Source organism: Nerophis ophidion, linkage group LG01 (genome assembly GCF_033978795.1).
Source record: "Nerophis ophidion isolate RoL-2023_Sa linkage group LG01, RoL_Noph_v1.0, whole genome shotgun sequence".
Classification (NCBI taxonomy): domain Eukaryota; kingdom Metazoa; phylum Chordata; class Actinopteri; order Syngnathiformes; family Syngnathidae; genus Nerophis; species Nerophis ophidion.
Window position 1 is genome coordinate 50,874,279 of NC_084611.1, and position 20,566 is coordinate 50,894,844.

Consider the following 20,566-nt stretch of genomic DNA (forward strand, 5'->3'; position numbering starts at 1 on the left):
TTGGTACTGGGGCATTTTTACCATGATAACATTGCTTGGATGGAAACACATGTTGCTTCAAAACCACAGTTTGAAATGTGGACTCGTCAGACCACAGAACACTTTCCCACTTTGCGTCATTCCATCTTCGATGAGCTCAGGCCCAGCGAAGCCGGCAGCGTTTCTGGGTGTTGTTGATAAAATGCCTTCCGCTTTGCACGGTACAGTTTTAACTTGCACTTACAGATGTAGCGACAACTGTAGTTACTGACCGTGTTTGTTTTTTTTAAGTGTTCCTGAGCCCATGTGGTGATATCCTTTACAGCAGTGTTTTTCAACCACTAGTGTGCCGTGAGATATTGTCTGGTGTGCCGTGATAAATGATGCAACTTCACCTAATTGGTCCAAAAAAATAGTTTGCAAATCTGCGATAGGCTCCACAACCACCCCCGCTCCCCAAAAAAGGACAAGCGGTAGAAAATAGACGAATGGAATAATTATAATCTGCTAATAATGTGCCGTTGTCTAGTGCCTGTGCTGTGTAGAGTTTGGCAGGATAACCACATAGTACTCCAGTGGGTGGCAGCAGGTGGTTCATTGCTTTGTAGAATTCGGAACGCGTCGAGGAGGGTTTGTCGTGATCCCAGTATGCTGAGCACAGTGGGAGACGGCGTGCAGGTAAAATACGGTATGTAAGGCTTAAACCAAAAATGAACAAAAGGCAAGTCCCGCTCGGAAAAGGCACTGAAGCATAGGGATGGATACGCAAAGCAAAAGTAAAACTGAACTGGCTGCAAAGTCAACAAAAACAGAATGCTGGACGACAGCAAAAACTTACAGCGTGTGGAGCGGAGACGGCGTCCACAAACTACACCCGTACATGACACGACAATCAACAACGTCCCCACAAAGACGGATAGCGTACGCGCAACTGAAATAGTCTTGATTCCGAAAACAAAACAGGTGCGGGCAATAGCGCTCAAAGGAAGGCGTGAAGCTTGGCTTGGCTCAAAAAATGTTGAAAAACTCTGCTTTACACACCGATGTCTGACGTCACATGGACAAAGATAAGACCTTCTGGAGGAAAGTTCTGTGATCAGATGAACCCAAAAATGGAACTGTTTGGCCACAATGCCCAGCAAAATGTTTGGAGGAGAAAATCCCAGGAACAGCATGCCTATCGTCAAGCATGGTGGTGGCAGTATTATGCTCTGGGTCTGTTTTGCTGCCAATGGAACTGGTGCTCCTTCTAAAGGGAGGATTACATAATGTTCCTATATATAAATATATATATATATATATATATATATATATATATATATATATATATATATATATATATATATATTGGAACATTGGTCAACACTCCACTGCCGTCTGGCGACTAAAGTGGATAGTACTCCCCCCAAATTCGTCACGTTTCATGTGTGGTGTAAACCGCGACGAATTAATCCTCTCCCGACTGTATCCCTATGACCTTGTGTACCTGAGAGGCTGAAGTTGGACTGGTGAAGGTTGCGAATGGGCGGTGGTTGGTGCGAGGTGGGGGATGTCTTGGCGGAGGGTGAGGGCGTGACGTATTTGGGGGTGAGGATGACGTCACACACGGCCCCGTCATACAGCCCACGCGTGACCCCTGTAACCTTCATCTGAAACACGGGCGAGCCAAACAAACACTTCTCACTCAAAAGCACATCCAGAGTCACGACATGGAGATCTACATTTATGCTACATTTGTTCCACTATGTAGAGGAACATTTTTACATGTATGCTACATGTGTTCCACTGTATAGTAGATCTACATTTATGCTACATTTGTTACACTTTGTAGAGTAACATTTCTACATTTATGCTACACGTGTTCCACTATGTAGTAGATGTATATTTATGCTACATGTGTTCCACTATGTAGAGGAACATATATACATTTATGCTTCATATGTTCCACTATGTAGAGGAACATCTCTACATTTATGCTACATATGTTCCACTATGTAGATGAACATATATACATTTATGCTACATGTGTTCCACTATGTAGTAGATCTACATTTATGCTACATGTGTTCCACTATGAAGTGCATCTACATTTATGCTACATGAGTTCCACTATATAGAGGAACATACCTACATTTATGCTACATGTGTTCCACTATGTAGTATATCTACATTCATGCTACATGTGTTCCACTATATAGAGGAACATATCTACATTTATACTATATAAGTTCCACTTTGTAGTAGGTCTTCATTTATGCTACATGTGTTCCACTATGTAAAGGAACATCTCTACATTAATGCTACATATGTTCCACTATATAGTAGATCTACATTTATGCTACATGAATTCCACTATGTAGAGGAACATATTTCAGATCTACATTTATGCCACCTGTGTTCCATTATGTAGTATATCTACATTCATGCTACATGTGTTCCACTATATAAAGGAACATATCTACATTTATACTACATAAGTTCCACTTTGTAGTAGATCTACATTTATGCTACACGTGTTCCACTATGTAAAGGAACATATCTACATTAATGCTACATATGTTCCACTATGTAGTAGATCTACATTTATGCTACATGAATTCCACTATGTAGAGGAACATATTTCAGATCTACATTTATGCTACACGTGTTCCACTATGTAGAGGAACTGCATTTATGCTGCATGTGTCCCACTATGTAGAGGAACATATCTACATTTATGCTACATATGTTCTACTATATGTTCTACTATGTAGTAGATCTACATGTATGCTACATGAATTCCACTATGTAGAGGAACATATTTCAGATCTACATTTGTGCTACATGTGTTCCACTATGTAGAGGAACATATATATTCTTTTGGTACATGTTTTCCCTTATGTAGAGGTACATATCTACATTTATGTGACATTTGTTCCACTATGTAGAGGAACATCTCTACATTTATGCTACATTTGTTCCGCTATGTGGTAGATCTACATTTATGCTACGTATGTTCCACTATGTAGAGGAACATACAGTATATACATGTATGCTACATGTGTTCCACTATATAGTAGATATACATTTATGCTACATGTGTTCCCGTATGTAGAGGAACATATCTACATTTATACTACATGTGTTCTACTTTTTAGTAGATCTACATTTATGCCACATGTGTTCCACTATGTAGAGGAACATATATATATTTGCTACATGTGTTCCACTATGTAGTAGATCTACATTTATGTCACATGTGTTCCACTATATAGAGGAATATGTTTACATTTATGCTACATGTGTTCCACTATGTAGAGGAACATATCTACATTAATACTACATGTGTTCCACTATGTTGAGGAAAACCTCTACATTTATGCTTTATGTGTTCCACTATGTAGTAGATCTACATGTATGCTACATGTGTTCCACTATATAGAGGAATATATTTACATTTATGCTTCATGTATTCCACTATATAGAGAAATATATCTACATTAATACTACATGTGTTCTACTATGTAGAGGAAAATCTCTACAAATTATGCTACATGTGTTCCACAATGTAAATGAAGATATTGCAGATCTACACTCATGCTACAGGTGTTCCACTATGTAGAGGAACATATTGCAGATCTGCATTCATGCTACTGTATACCCTCTCTGCACCGCACCTGATTCCTGAACTTGAGTCGCTGGTAGGCAAAGTCGGGGAAGGCTTGGCGAGGGATGAATCTTCCGGTTCCTGGTTGAACTTGCAGCTTCCTGTCCTCAAACACCACCCGGCCCTGACTCAGCACCACAGTCGGGGCCCCGCGGCAGTCAAGACCCTCAAAGATGTTGTGTTCCGCAGCCTGGTGGGAGAGTACCAGTTCACCACGTGGAATAATCACCGATTGCAATCGGGGCCCTCAGCGGTATTTTATTGGGAGGCCCCCCGTTATCATTTTTTACGTAAATTTTTCAATAATTGTTTTAGTGAAAAATAATAGATTTAACCTTTATAAAAACATGTGTTTACAAACCTCCCAGACCCGTGACTCAAGGTAGAAAAGTCGTTTAACAGAGATGACGGGTGGAAATCCCCTGAAGAACAGGGAAACCTGCGAAACAGGCTTGTAGGGATGAAATAGCCTCTGTTTTTCCAGGCCAAAAGTTTCGACACACCTTTTCCTCATTCAATGTGTATTCTTTATTTTCATGAATACATACATGTATATATGTGTGTGTGTCGACATAGGGGATGTAGGTAGGGGATGTAGGTAGGACATATATATATATACATATATATATATATATATATATATACATATACACACACACACACACATATACATACATATACCCAATTTACATATATACACAAACACATATAGATACATATATATACATATATCCAAATAAACATGTATACATATATATATGTATATATATATATATATATATATATGTGTGTGTGTGTGTGTGTGTGTGTGTGTGTGTGTATATATGTGTGTTTATATATATATTTATATATGTGTATATATAAATATGTAAATAAAGATACATGTGTGTATATATGTATATATATTTGTATATGTATATATGTGTGTGTATATATGTATATATATTGATATATGTATATATGTGTGTATATATATATATGTATATATATGTAAATAAAGATATATATGTGTATATATATGTGTGTGTATATATACACATATATAAATGTGTATACACTATATGCATACACATATATTATATATGTGGATATATGTGTGTATATAGGTATATATACTTGTATGTATATATATGTATGTATGTATGCATATATGTATACATATATATATATATACATATATTTATATATATATATATGTATATGTGTGTATATATAAATACACACATATACATATATCAATATATATACATATATGTATAAGTATATATTTATGTATATATATGTGTGTGTATATATGTTATATATGTATATATATACGCACATATATAAGTGTAGATATTTGTGTGTATATATGTATGCATTTTTGTATATTTCTATATATGTATGTAAATGTGCATATATAAATACACACATATATAAATATATATACATATATATGCATAAGTATATATATGTATGTATATATGTGTATATATTTATATATATATATGTGTATATATGTATATATATGTTATATATGTATATGTGTATATATGTACAAACTGTATATATATATATATATATATATATATATATATATTTATATATATATATATATATATTGTAAATAGGCTTCACGGTGGGAGAGGGGTTAGTGCGTCTGCCTCACAATACGAAGGTCCTGCAGTCCTGGGTTCAAATCCAGGCTCGGGATCTTTCTGTGTGGAGTTTGCATGTCCTCCCCGTGAATGCGTGGGTTCCCTCCGGGTACTCCGGCTTCCTCCCACTTCGAAAGACATGCACCTGGGGATAGGTTGATTGGCAACACTAAATTGGCCCTAGTGTGTGAATGTGAGTGTGAATGTTGTCTGTCTATCTGTGTTGGCCCTGCGATGAGGTGGCGACTTGTTCAGGGTGTACCCTGCCTTCCGCCCGATTGTAGCTGAGATAGGCGCCAGCGCCCCCCGCTACCCCAAAAGGGAATAAGCGGTAGAAAATGGATGGATGGATGTAAATATTTATATACATACTGTATCTATTTATATGTGTATGAATATATGTGTATATATATATATATATATATATATATATATATATATATATATATATATATATATATATATATATATATATGCTGTGTGTGGGCATGTATCAAAGGGAATAATGCATGCATCACTGGAGAAGATGGGGGATGAAGATGGTGTGAGGCTGGGGGCATAAAGACAGAAGGTGACTACAAAACCGGGGGGCGGTGTAGAGAATCCAGAGCAGGATGAGTAAGGGGCTACGGGGGGTGGGGTGGAACCTAAAAGTGTCAGCAGTCTGGATTAAAGGACCTTCCACATACAAAATAGCTGAAACATGGGCTAAAAACTGCACATAGATTATTTGCTTGACTGAATTTTCTGTTGAAATAGAAAAAAATTTAAATGTAAAAAATGCCAAAAGAGACAAAAAAAACACATTTAAAATGCTGAAGATATGTTTTTTTGAAAATACATTTAAATACACTCTTGTGGCTTGTTGAGCCTTGTTTGTGCAGGTTTAAGATGATTGAGGGAACCCCTCATGAAACAGTTCTGTAGAGATAAATAAATAAATGATAAATGGGTCGTACTTGTATAGCGCTTTTCTACCTTCAAGGTACTCAAAGCGCTTTGACACTACTTCAACATTCAACCATTCACACACACATTCACACACTGATGGAGGGAGCTGCCATGCAAGGCGCTAACCAGCACCCATCAGGAGCAAGGGTGAAGTGTCTTGCTCAGGACACAACGGACTTGATGAGGTTGGTACTAGGTAGGGATTGAACCAGGGACCCTCGAGTATAGACACATACATACATATATATATATATATATATATATATATATATATATATATATACACACATATATATATATATATATATATATATACACACATATATATATATATATATACAGTATATATATTTATATATGTATGCATATATATATTTATATATGTATGTATATATATTTATATATGCATGTATGTATGTATATATGTATGTGCATATATCTTTTTTAACTATGAATGCTTGTCTAATATATATATATATATATATATATATATATATATATATATATATATATATATACAGTACATATATAAAATTGTTATTATATTATTATTATATCATAGTATATTGTTTGTTTTACACTTCTCATGCCTCTCCTTCTACTTTTGCATCAGTGGTTCTCACCGACTGCTGGAGTTTTGAGGTGATGGTTTTGGTGCAGTCAGGGTCCCAGATGACAAGGTCCGCGTCAGATCCCACCGCTATCCGACCCTTACGAGGGTACAGGTTGAAAATTTTGGCAGCGTTGGTGGAGGTGACGGCCACAAACTGGTTCTCATCCATCTTCCCCATGGCCTGTGAGGGTGACGGGTGGAGGTGAGGTGGAGCAAAGCATCTTTAGTTTCAGCGGAATTTCTTTGATGTCTACATAATCACGTCTGAAACTATTTTCTACCAAGGAAATAATGAAAATATAAACACAATCTATGTAGAGGAACACATTTTAGATCTACATTCATGCCACATGTGTTACACTATGTAGAGGAACATATTGTAGATCTACATTTATGCTATATATGTTCCACTATGTAGAGGAACATATTGTAGATCTACATTTATGCTATATATGTTCCACTATGTAGCGGAACATATTGTAGATTTACATTTATGCTATATGTGTTCCATTGTGTAGAGGAACATATTGTGGATCTACATTTATGCTACATGTGTTCCACTATGTAAAATGAACATGATGTAGATCTACATTTATGCTACATGTGTTCCACTATGTAGACAAACTGTAGACCTACATTCATGTTACATGTGTTCCACTATGTAGAGGAACATATTGTAGATCTGCATTCATGCTACATGTATTTCACTATGTAGACAAACATATTGTAGATCTACATTTATGCTATATATGTTCCACTGTTTAGAGAAACATATTGCAAATCTACATTCATGCTACATGTGTTCCACTATTTAGAGGAACACACACACACACACACACACACACACACACACACACACACCACAACACACACACACATTTAGTTTGTGCTCACCACCGATTTGTCCCAAACAAAAGTCATCCTCTCCTCCACTCCATTGGTGCCTTCAGGGATCAGGGTGAAGTCCTCCCTACCGATGGCCTTCTGAGCGGTGGTGTAAGTGCAGTGAGCGCTGCCCACCACCTGCAGGTCCCCGCTGTGGTCAACATGGTGTACAACTCCTTTTAGAAGACTTGTACAAACTGGTGACCTCTCTCAGGATCTGACATCCACTTACAATATTAAGACTAGAACCTGTCCTACCTACCTGTGTCACCCATGTCCTACCTACCTGTGACACCCATGTTCTACCTACCTGTATCCCCTATGTCCTACCTACCTGTGTCACCCATGTCCTACCTACCTGTATCCCCTATGTCCTACCTACCTGTGTCACCCATGTCCTACCTACCTGTATCCCCTATGTCCTACCTACCTGTGTCACCCATGTCCTACCTACCTGTATCCCCTATGTCCTACCTACCTGTGTCACCCATGTCCTACCTACCTGTATCCCCTATGTCCTACCTACCTGTATCCCCTATGTCCTACCTACCTGTGTCACCCATGTCCTACCTACATCCCCTATGTCCTACCTACCTGTGTCACCCATGTCCTACCTACATCCCCTATGTCCTACCTACCCGTGTCACCCATGTTGTCTACTGTCAGGCTTTGGAAGGAGTGTTGACCTTTTGTGTAAAAATAAATCCAAAAATAGACACTATAGGTCTGTGGGCTGTCTGTAAAAGTCCCAATAGCGGACCGGAGGAGGAGAGAGGCACTCGGTTGCCAAGGCAACAGTTGATAAAAGAGTCAAGTTCCTGTTCTATTTATAGAAACGAGTGAACTAAAAATGCCTGGTAAGAAGTGCTGTGCATTCTTCCTGGAGCGTGTGTTAATAAATAAATATTAGGATAACAACTCATCATATTCATACGGTTAACTTCTCGAGCTGCATATTTTAAATCCAATCTGAAATTAAACGGAATAATTGAGGAATAACGAGGATTAAAAACCTTGCATGCCTTTTTAGTCACACCGCGGCGAGGGATGTCTTGTCTTGGTTTTTGTCTATCAAACGAGACAAGAAGCAAGGAATTAAACAGAGACAGAATTAAATTTGGCTCAATTTGCAGAGAAACGTCTGGGCTGTACTCTTGTACAGTCTCCAGCGCACTCTGGCGGAAGATTATAGGCCACTTCTTTTCATTTGGACTTTCCCTGTTTACATAACAACAGTGAATTGAAGTGAATTATATTCATACAGCGCTTTTCTCTAGTGACTCAAAGTGCTTTTACATTAAGAAACCCAATACCGTATTTTCTTGAATTGCCGCCGGGGCGCTAATTAATTTAAAACCTCTTCTCACTCCGGCGTTTACCGAAGGCATGCGGTAAAGGCAAGCATGCGCTAATTATTTTAAAACCTCTTCTCACTCCGGCGCTTACCAAAGGCATGCGGTAAATTTAGGCATGCGCTTATAAATTTGAATGTGATGTAAGGATACCATCATGAAAAGCACATTAATTAAAACAAACTTTATTATGGTCTTACCTTTACTTATAAATGAAGTCTATGCGCAGCTCCTTCTGGTCAAAAGCATCGATAACTTGTTTTTAGAAGTCTTCCTTATCTTTCTTCAGTTTTAAAAGTCTCTCCGTCTCGATGGAGATCTTCCTTTATTACTTCCTGCTTCGATTGAAAGTCCAGTTTAAAAAACTGCTTTATTTTAGATATGTAATCCTCCATGTTAAAAGTGCAAGCGAGAGGAAAAAATAAACGATCGCTGCTCACTCTTGCTGCTTGTTGTCACTTCTTCCACAGCCGAGTTGTCGCAAGAAGGATCACTAGCGCCCTCTACCACCAGGAGGCGGGAGTCATTTAATGACTCATATTTGACACACGCAGCTAAGGAATATTAATAAAACATAGCTGCTTACTGTTTTTTTTTAGCATATTCAATAGCTTGGACCTTAAATCCTACTGAACAGCTCTTAATCTTCTTCCCTTTGTCACGATCCGCTATGCGGATCGTTTATTGTTTTGCCGTTTATATGTGTTTGTTCATGTTTAGTTCTGGACTCTGCCGATTCGTTGTGTTTGAGCACTTCCCCGTTTAGTCACCATGGCAACGTAGTGTGCTCCTCCTCACGGGCTTCTGTCACACACCTGTTTTTGATTATTATTTGTGTATTTAAGCCCACCTGATTGCTCAGTTCGTCCTCGGCTCATTGTTTGCTTTATGCAACACGACACGTATGAATTCTCTGCTTATCCTTGCTTTTGTTGTTCTAAGTTCCGTCTTAGCTTCGCGTGCGTTCGGCACGTCACATTTTGGACTTTCTGTATCATGCTAAGTTTAGCTTTAGCTTCCCGTGCGTAGGCACGCGCTTTATTTTCCATTTTGTACCAGTGTTCTTTTGTTTAATTATATTAAAATCAGTTTCTTACCTGCACTCCTGCTGACTGGTCGTTGTGCATCCACGAAGTGGCAACTCCACGCAACTAGTGCGCCGCGTACGTGTGACACCCTTTATGCGATTTCAAATTATTGAAATCAGCCTCCTCCATTTTGAAAATGATGACAGGTGAAGTGTCACTCGTGAAGTGACGAGTTTGACCCGGCGGAAATTCTAGGCATATGCTAATTGTTTGACGAAACAAGTTTGACCCCCGGGTGGCGCTGGTGCAATCGAGCAGAAGGCGGGGTACACCCTGGACAAGTCGCCACCGATGGAGTTTGACCCGACGGAAATTTTAGACTTGCGCTAATAAAAATAATATTTTGCGAAACGAGTTTGACCCGGTGTTAATCCTGAGCTAGCGGTAATGCTAAGCATGCGCTAATTATTTTGCGAATCGAGTTTGACCCGGCAGTAATCCTAGGCAGGTGCATACTATATACCCGGCAGCATTCAAGGAAATACGGTATCTAAGTTACAATTAAAGAAGTGTGGGTGGCACTGGGAGCAGGTGGGTAAAGTGTCTTGCCCGAGGACACAACGGCAGTGACTAGGATGGTGGAAGTGGGGATCGAACCTGGAACCCTCAAGTTGCTGGCACGGCCACTCTACCAACCGAGCTATACCGCCCCCACATTCCTTTAGAAACTGTTTCTAAAGGAATGGGGTATATGTAAACAGCCATTGTTTTCAGTCACATTCACACAAAAGAAAAAGATGCCCCGGGCTGTTCATGGTCCTGGATTGAGCTTGGGCAGGTCTTGGATCAAAATAGATAACCCCTCCTGTCTCCTTCCATCGTACACAACAGAATTTTACAAGCCTTTAGCGTGGTGCAACAAAGACAGCCTCTTGTCTGTTCACTAGTAAGTCAGAGAACGGAAAGTTTTTTGAAAATTTACAAACAATTTTTCTGATACAGTTTTTCTGACACATACCCTGATCCCTGATCGTTTCCACCTGTTCCCCGTCGCCCTCATGTGTCTTATAGTCCGCGTCTCCCTTTATTCCGTGGCAGAATGTCTCGTTGTCTCGTGTATCTCTAGCTCTAGATTCCTCGGGCTTGGACTGGTCCTTGATCGAGCTTGGGCAGGGCTTGGATCAAAAGCGACAACCCCTCCCGTCTCCTCCCATCGTACACAGTGGAATTTTCCAAGCCTTTGGCTTGGTGCAACGACAGCCTCTTGTCTGTTCATTGGGAACTCAGAAAACGGAAAGTTTTTTGATAATTAACATACAATTTTTCTGATACAATTTTTCTCACTCATCTCCTGATCCCTGATCGTTTCCACCTGCTCTCCGTCGCCCCATGTGTCTTATAGTCCCCGTCTCCATTTGTTCCGTGGCAGAATGTCTCGTTGTCTCGTGCATCTCTAGCTTTAGATTCCTTGGGCTTGGACTGGTCCTGGATCGAGCTTGGATCAAAATAGATAAACCCTCCCATCTCATCCCATCGTAAACAGCGGAATTTTCCAAGCCTTTGGCTTGGTGCAATAAAGACAGCATCTTGTCTGTTCACTGGGAACTCAGAGAACGGAAAGTTTTTTGATAATTTACATACAATTTTTCTGACACATCCTCTGATCCCTGATCGTTTCCACCTGTTCCCCATCACCCCCATGTGTCTTATAGTCCACGTCTCCCTTTGTTCCATGGCAGAATGTCTCGTTCTCTCGTGCATCTCCAGCTTCCAGCCTCATGCCCAAACCTTGTCTCGTCTGTCGTATCCTGATTCTGAATTCCCTTGTTGGTATTTTGACTTTCCTTTTCTCTTCTTCGGCAGAGTGAATTTTGGTAATATCGTTTTTCAGTCGAAGTGGTGAGTTTCAGTTATTCTTACAGTTCCTTCTTTTTCTCAGTTTTTTGAGTGACATTTTTGATAGCCATTTTTCTAGATCAGAAACAGTGAAGACGTTTTATAGCCATTGATTCTCCCTCATTTTGGAGCGTTTTTTTGTTTGTTTTATTATTGATACATTTCATAGTTATATTCCGTGCAAAGTATAGTTCGCGATTGGTATTGTGATTTTCGGTTGTTCCCTTTTTGTGGAACCTTTTCAGTTAGTTTTGTCAGATTGTCGCCATTGTTGTATTACCCTGACTCAGGGGGTGAAATGTAACATTCAAAATAAAAGCCTGCCGGATTGTTCCCCACATAGGAGCCATCGGTGGCCAGGCTGGTTGTAGTCGGCTCCCCAAAAACGACAGAGCCTGGAAACAAAAATGACAGATTTGCCGGATTGTTCCGCACTCTGCATCTGAGTCCTATTTTTGAACAAGCCTGACACTTTTGGTGTCATCCATACTGTTAATTAATACTTTAGAAAAGTATTGATACTGATATTGACCAGCTCTATACTCTGGGCAGGGTCCCTGAGGGTGCAAAGGAGTTTGCCCAACCAGTGTACATATGCTTTGTGGACTTGGAGAAGGCATTCGACCATGTACTGTACTGTACGGAAGTGCTCAGAGAGTATGGGGTGTCGGACTGTCTGATTGTGGCGGTCCGCTCCCTGTACGATCAGTGTCAGAGCTTGGTCCGCATTGCCGGAAGTAAGTCGGTCACGTTTCCAGTGAGGGTTGGACTCCGCCAAGGCTGCCCTTTGTCACCGATTCTGTTCATAACTTTTATTAGCAGAACTTCTAGGCACAGTCAGGGCGTTGATGGGATCCGGTTTGGTGGCTGCAGGATTACGTCTCTGCTTTTTGCAGATGATGTGGTCCTGATGGCTTCATCTGGTCAAGATCTTCAGCTCTCACTGGATCGGTTCGCAGCCGAGTGTGAAGCGACCAGGATGAGAATCAGCACCTCCAAGTCCAAGTCAATGGTTCTCGCCCGGAAAAGGGTGGAGTGCCATCTCTGGGTTTGGAGGAAGATCTTGCCTCAAGTGGTGGAGTTCAAGTAGCTCGGAGTCTTGTTCACGAGTGAGGGAAGAGTGGATGCTGAGATCGACTGGCGGATCAGTGCGGCGTCTTCAGTAATGCGGACCCCGTATCGATTCGTTGTGGTGAAGAAGGAGCTGTGCTGGAAGGCGGAGCTCTCAATTTACCGGTCGATCGATGTTCCCATCCTCACCTATGGTCATGAGCTTTGGATTATGACGAAAGGACAAGATCATGGGTACAACCGGCCCAAATGAGTTTCTTTTGCCGGCTGGCGATAGAGATAAGGTGAGAAGCTCTGCCTTCCGGGAAGAACTCAAAGTAAAGCTGCTTCTCCTCCACATGGAGAGGAGCCAGATGAGGTGGTTTGGGCATCTGGTCAGGATGCCACCCAAACCCCTCCATAGGGAGGTGTTTCTGGCACGTCCGACCGGAAGGAGGCCACGGGGAAGACTCAGGACACGTTGGGAAGACTATCTGTCTTGGCTGGCATGGGTACGCCTCGCGATTCCCCGGGAGGAGTAGGATGGAAGTGCTGGGGAGAGGAAAGTCTGGGCTTTCCTGCTTAGGCTGCTGCCCCCGCAACCCCACCTCGGATAAGCGGAAGAAGATGGATGGATGGACGGTATTGATACTGAATGGAGAATCGATTCTGAATGGAATCGTTACCCCCAAGAATCGAATGGTGTGGCGCTTAAAGATTCACAGCCCTATAAACAAAATAGGGAACACAGCCTACAAAAATCAGGGGTTAAAGGTCCTACCAGGACAGAAGAGTGTGGAGGTGGTCCGGGGTGGTGGGGTCCGGACTCAAAGGAGGCGAGGTGACATAAGCAGCAGCTTTGGCCCAGCTTTTGCTCCAGTAATGGGAGCCATCGGTGGCCAGGCTGGCTGTGATCGGCTCCCCAAAAACGACGGAGCCTGGTGAACCAGAATGACAGATTTGCTTTGCCGTCGTGGAGACATGACTTCACTCAGGGTTGCATCGAAAGCCAGACCTTTCCTGCGGGCCTGGGCGATGGTGTTGGCGGCACTTTTGCTCATCACCTTGGTGATGTAGATGGGACAGTTGACACGGTTGCCGAGGGTGATGGCACGGAACGCGGCCTCAGCCTCCACCTGCGGGAAGGTGGGACAGGTCAAGACTGGGATGGTCGGTTGCGGTTGGCGAGGTAGCGACTAATGGACGGATGATTTACCTCTTCAGGACGACTCAGAGGATGGCCTTCAGGTCCAGTGATGCCCATCCCAAGGATTTTGCTCTGTTCCTGAAAGGACAAAAATATATTTAAATTAAAGGACATCTTGTAAGTATATTTTCTATACTGGCAGCTTTTTATTGTAGTGAAGTGAAGTTAATTATATTTATATAGCACTTTACATACTGAAAGCCAATATCTAAGTTACATTTAAAGCAGTGTGGGTGGCACTGGGAGCAGGTGCGTAAAGTGTCTTGCCCAAGGACACAACGGCAGTGACTAGTATGGCGGAAGTGGGGATCGAACCTGGAACCCTCAAGTTGCTGGCATGGCCACTCTACCAATCGAACTATACCGCCCCATGGATGTTCTACCACTGAATGGTAGAACAGCCAATTGGATGTTCTATAACATGCTTTTTGACTTTGTTTATTCTATTATGTTCTGCCGTTGATTTGACATTGAATTTTGGTCATATCTCCACCAATATCCTACAACACAGATGCAATGTTGAAACAACATACTTTATGACTATGTTTCATCAATGTTGGGTTCTGACGTTGATTTGACCGTTGAATATTTTGGTCATTTTTTAACCAATATTCTACAACACAATTACAATGTTGAAACAATATGCTTTTTGACAATGTTTATTCAATGTCAGGTTGTGACCTTGGGCAACTCAAACCTAACGTTGAAACAACATGCTTTTTGACAACGCTTAATCAATGTCGGGTTCTGACGTTGATTTGACCGTTGAATATTTTGGTCGTATCTCAACCAATATAACACAGATGCAACGTTGAAACAACATGCTTTTTGACAACATTTATCCAATTTCAGGTTGTGACATTGAGCAACTCAAACATGCTTTTTAAAAAACTTGTAATCATGGTTTGTGTCACACAGCGGGGAGGGAAGTCCTGTTTTGGGGTTGTCTGGCAAACTTCCTGTCTTATTTTGAAAAATGTAATCTTCCTCTCGTTTCAGACCACTTGCCCTTTCTCCTGTGTCACTGGTCTGATGTCTCTCCTGATTGCCTGATTGTACCCACCTGTGTCACCCTCCCTCATGTGTATATAGTCCTCGTCTTCCCCTGTCTTGTTGCTAGAGTATATCGTCTTGTCATGTACCTCCAGCCGTCGTCCACAGTCTTGACCCAAGTTGTTAAGTATTGCCTTGCCTTATTCAATGATTCCTTTGTACCCTCTGAGAAAGAGTGATTTTGGTTTGCTAAAGTTGTTTTGGTCAGTTTTTTTATGCTAATTACATAGTGCTTTGCCTTCCTTTTTCCCTCCTCTTGGAGCGCTTTAGTTTGTAGTTCTCGCCGCTCTTTATAGCGTGCTTTCTGTTTATAGCTTCTTGTCTCCTCTTCTGCATAAGTGATTTTCTGTTTGTGTAGCTAATCATAGATTGTTGTTTTTTGTTATTAGATTAGTGTAGAATTTTGCTATTGCCTTTTTTCTCCTCGTGGAGTGATTTTCAATTTATTATTTTATGCCCAATTCTATGTGTCTTTTGTTACTCTTGTGTATCAAGTATAGATTTTTGTAGCCATTTTGTTCAAATCACTCTGTCCAAGGAGAGTTCAAAGAAACTGTTGAAATAAATATTGTGTTAATCGTCCCCCTACTGCACCTGAGTCCTCATTTTCGCCAAGGCATAAAAAGTTGGGTTCTGACGTTGATTTAACATTGAATTTAGCTAATTTACCAACCAATTTTATAAGGCAGGAATACATTGAAACAACATGCTTTTTGAAAACGTTTTATCAATGTTTGGTTCTGACGTTGATTTGACCATTGAATTTTGTTCATTTTCCAACTAATTTTCTACAAAACACATACCGTTGAAACAAAGTGCTTTTTGACAACGTTCAATCAATTTCTGGTTCTGACGTTAATTTGACATGGAATTTTAGTCCTATCTCAACCAATATCCTACAACTCAGATACAACGTTAAAACAACGTGCTTTGTGACAATGTTTATTTAACGTTGGGTACTGATGTTGATTTGACCGTTGAATTTTGGTCATTTCCCAATCATTATTCTACAACACAAATACAACGTTGAAACAACATGCTTTATGACTGTTTATTCAATGTTGGGTTCTGACGTTCATTTGACCATTGAATTTTGGTCATTTTCCAATTAATTATCTACAAAACACATACAACGTTGAAACATGCTTTTTGACGATTTTTAATCAATATCAGGTTCTGACGTTGATTTGACCATTGAATTTTAGTCCAATCTCAACTAATATTTTACAACACAAATACAACGTTAAAACAACATGCTTTTTGACGACGTTTATTCGTCAGTTTGTGACTTTGGGCAACTCAAACCATGCTTTTATCGACGTTTAATCGATGTTTGGGTTCTGACATTGATTTGACCGTTGAATTTTGGTCATATAGCAAGCAATATTCTACAACACAAATGCAACGTTGAAACAACATACTTTTTGACAACGTTCACTCAATGTCGGATTCTGACGTTGATTTGACCATTGAATTTTGGTCATATCTCAACCAATATTTTACAACACAAATACAACGTTGAAACATGTTTTTCAATGTTGGGTTCTGACGTTGATTTGACCATTGAATTTTGGTCATTTCCCAATCAATATTCTAAAACACAAATACAACGTTGAAACAACATGCTTTTTGACAACGTTTATTCAATGTCAGGTTCTGACGTTAATTTGACTTTTTGAAATTTGGTCATTTCTCAACCAATATTGTAAAATACAAATACAACGTTGAAACATGCTTTTTGACAATGTTTAATCAATGTTTGGGTTCTGACATTGATTTGACCATTGAATTTTGGTCATATCGCAACCAATATTCTACAACACAAATACAACGTTGAAACAACATGCGTTTTGACTATGTTTATTCAATGTTGGGTTCTGACATTGATTTGACCATTGAATTTTGGTAATTTCCCAACCAATATTCCACAACACAAACCTAACGTTAAAACAACATGCTTTTTGACAACGTTTAATCAATGTTTGGGTTCTGACGTTGATTTGACCATTGAATGTTAGTCATATCTCAACCAATATCCCACAACACAAATACAACGTTGAAACAACATGCTTTTTGACAACGTTTAATCAATGTCAGGTTGTGACGTTGATTTGACCATTGAATTTTGGTCATTTCCCAACCAATTTTCTACAACACATATGTGTTGAAACATGCTTTTTTACAATGTTTAATCAATTTCAGTTTCTGACGTTGATTTGACATTGAATTTTAGTCCTACCTCCACCAATATCCTACAACACAATATAACATTGAAACAACATGCTTTTTGACGACGTTTATTCAATGTTGATTTGAGCGTGGAAATCTGGTCATTTCCCAACCAACAAGGTGGATCCAACGTTGGACACCCTCGTTGTCTTAATAGACAATTACAACTATTTTGCTAGTGGTTTCAAAGTTATTTTTATAGGGCATGACTGTCTAATCAACGTTGTATCAATGTCTTGTGGGTTTGTACAGACTGTAGGCAAATATATACTACACACAGCGCTGGCAAGCAGTTGTTTCTACGGGAGAAAAGTGAATGGAGTCTTACCTGAGCAATCAGGTCTCCGTTTTCAGCGTGAACCAACACCACGGCGCCAATGTCTTTCAAGAAGCAGAAAGCCTGGTACAGCTAGCAGAGTCACCGACATCGCTCGTTAATGACAGGTCAGACTGACACATTTTACTCCACGATAAGCACATGTTGCTCTGGGGAGAACTACCTGGGAGTCCGGCAGCTGGTACACGTCCTTGTAGGCCATGTACACCTGGAAGGAGTTGATACCTGACAAAGGTGGACACCATGAACTTCACATGTTCCAAGCAAAGTGTCTATTCTGCCACAATTCCACCACAGCATTCAGATGACCATGTACTAAATTGTGTCTAAATACGTCTCTGATGTTTTAGTACCGGTACCAAAATAATTTTTGATGCTTTGACACTTTTCAAAATAAAGGGGACCATAGAAATTAGCAGCATTCTGTTTGTTTTTACTATTAACACAACGTGACAACTTCACTGCTTTTGGCTTTGTTACAAACTTGGATGTGGACACACCTTTCTCTTGCACCAGCAGCTCCAACTCCTCCTTGACCGTGTGGTTCCACTGGGGGATGTCCACGTGGAGGGAGTAGTCGCAGCATGCTTTCGTGTCCGCCGCTCTCTGCCAGACCTCGAACGCTTCCAGAAGGCTGTCCCCGGGCTGGGGGGTCACGTGGTCGACTGCGGAGGGACGAGGTCAGAGGTACCAAAGGACGCACCACCGCGTTGACGTTGGCACTGCGGACTTACTGATCATGGTCGTGCCGCCGGCCAGCGCCGCCTTGGTGCCCTGGAGGAAGTCGTCCACCGGGCGGACGCCCAAGTAAGGCTTCATCAGGCAAGTGTTGACGTCGATCCCCCCAGGTATCACCATGCGCCCATTGGCCTCGATCACCCGCACTGCACCCGGAACTACCAGGTTTTCTCCTACCTGTCTACATGTTTGAAATATCAGTACCTGCATGTGGGAGAATGTGGGTAAGGTTCCGTACTTGATGAGCCCATCTTCGATGTACACGTCTGCGTAGACGGACTGGTCGTCATTGACCACACGTCCTCCTTTGATCAGCAGGTTGTCGCTCTGAAAGATGGGTCCAAAGATTGATTATTAAATGATTGCAGGACCACCAGGGGTCGGCAACCTGAAATGGCGAAAGAGCCATATTGGACCACAAATACAAAAAAGTAATCGATCAAAAGACAAATTAAAAGTCTTATTTAAGTTATATAATGATGTAAGTGTATGTATCAGCTATAATTGCCTACTATCAATATGACTTTAAATACCTTATGTAAGTGTTATAATGAAGACAACACATGATGTAAGTCTCTATATTAGCCTACTATCAAAATAACTTTAAAAGTCTTGCATAAGTGGTATAATGAAGGCAACACATGATGTAAGTGTCTATATTAGCCTACTATCAAAATGACTTTAAAAGTCTTATGTAAGTGTCATAATGAAGGCCACATATGATGTGTCTATATTAGCGATATTAGCCTACTATCAAAATGACTTTACGTATGTGTATATATGTGTGTTTATAAATATGTGCATAAATGTGTGTGTATATATATATATTTATACTAGGGCTGGGCAACGATTAAAAATTGTAATCGAAGTTAATCGCACTATTTCTCCAATTAATCACGATTAACTGCATTGTATACGCAAAGCCCAATAATGAATTCAAAAGTAGTGTGTAGTGCACCTTTATTGGAATATTCTCCCACATGAACAAAAGCGCCAAAACATTTGTTGTGCAAACACAATTTAAATCAGTTCTTGTTAAACAGTAGCAGTTAAATAGCATATTTTATGAAAATCAACTCAAAAAATGTAAATACAAACATTTAAGCTTATTGCCACTGCCAGAGTATTTAAGTTATCCTGTTTGTTATGGAAAATAAATATAATCTACATACAAATCTCTGAGCCACAATCATAACATCTGAACAGGCAATTTCTGAGGTAACAGCAGAAACATTTTTTTTATCAGGGATCTTATGTTTAAAAAACCTATATTATAGGTAGTGGGCTGTTTTAGGGAATTTTTGATCAAATTATCCGTAGTAGCAATATTAATAATGTTGTGTTTATTCTGCGTAGTGCACTTAAAACAATCATGACCATATCTAGGAATTGATATGATGGGAATTTTCCGATTGTTTGCTTGGTGCTTTGATAAACTGAACGCATCATATGCATGGTACTATATTGTGATGTTATGAGGCAGGGAAAAAAAGAACTACCCTACCCAGCATGCAACAGGAGTGACGAGCATGCGCGGTAGCCCGGTATAGGTTGTGTCGCTATGACGGCATCTTGTATGTTGTGATATGCACGCTCTGAAAGCAAACGTTAGGAACTCAGCCAACACTCCTCGTCTGCATTATTGATAAATAGACAGACAACACATATACTCCGCTGCTTCACAGGCCGCTGGATGTAGCCGGCAAAGTATTCCCATGCTAGCTAGCCGGTCTAGCAAGCACGCGTCATTCAGTCCAAAACGGCCCGATCTATCCACATCCAGAATTGTCTGGCGGTCGTAAGTGATCCCGGAGTGACCACGCTGTAAGCCAGCCATGAAATTTGCAGAATTGTCCGGTATTTTTGCCAAATGTTCCATCTTTACCAAGAGCCCCTCGACGCCGAGACCCGTCCGGGCGTCGCCATCTTGCTAAGAAAAAGCGTTAACAAAATAAAAGCATGTAA

The 20,566-nt window shown here is 40.5% G+C and overlaps 1 protein-coding gene across 3 annotated transcripts in view; it reads right to left on the reverse strand.

Annotated features, from left to right (window-relative positions):
- The window catches only part of crmp1 (collapsin response mediator protein 1), a 33,068-nt gene that overhangs the window by 1,020 nt on the left and 11,482 nt on the right, over window positions 1-20,566 (reverse strand). For 2 of the 3 annotated variants that reach the window (XM_061906379.1, XM_061906388.1), the window contains exons 2-13: window positions 18,840-18,928; window positions 18,598-18,782; window positions 18,364-18,528; window positions 18,027-18,088; window positions 17,855-17,935; window positions 14,254-14,322; window positions 14,053-14,173; window positions 13,819-13,975; window positions 7,721-7,862; window positions 6,837-7,007; window positions 3,636-3,815; window positions 1,466-1,628 (exon numbers count right to left, since the gene is read on the reverse strand). In XM_061906379.1, the coding sequence (XP_061762363.1) occupies window positions 1,466-1,628; window positions 3,636-3,815; window positions 6,837-7,007; window positions 7,721-7,862; window positions 13,819-13,975; window positions 14,053-14,173; window positions 14,254-14,322; window positions 17,855-17,935; window positions 18,027-18,088; window positions 18,364-18,528; window positions 18,598-18,782; window positions 18,840-18,928 (1,585 nt within the window). Of the gene's footprint in view, window positions 1-1,465; window positions 1,629-3,635; window positions 3,816-6,836; window positions 7,008-7,720; window positions 7,863-13,818; window positions 13,976-14,052; window positions 14,174-14,253; window positions 14,323-17,854; window positions 17,936-18,026; window positions 18,089-18,363; window positions 18,529-18,597; window positions 18,783-18,839; window positions 18,929-20,105; window positions 20,148-20,566 lie in introns of those variants that run through there. The other variant, XM_061906399.1, reaches the window with a different exon arrangement.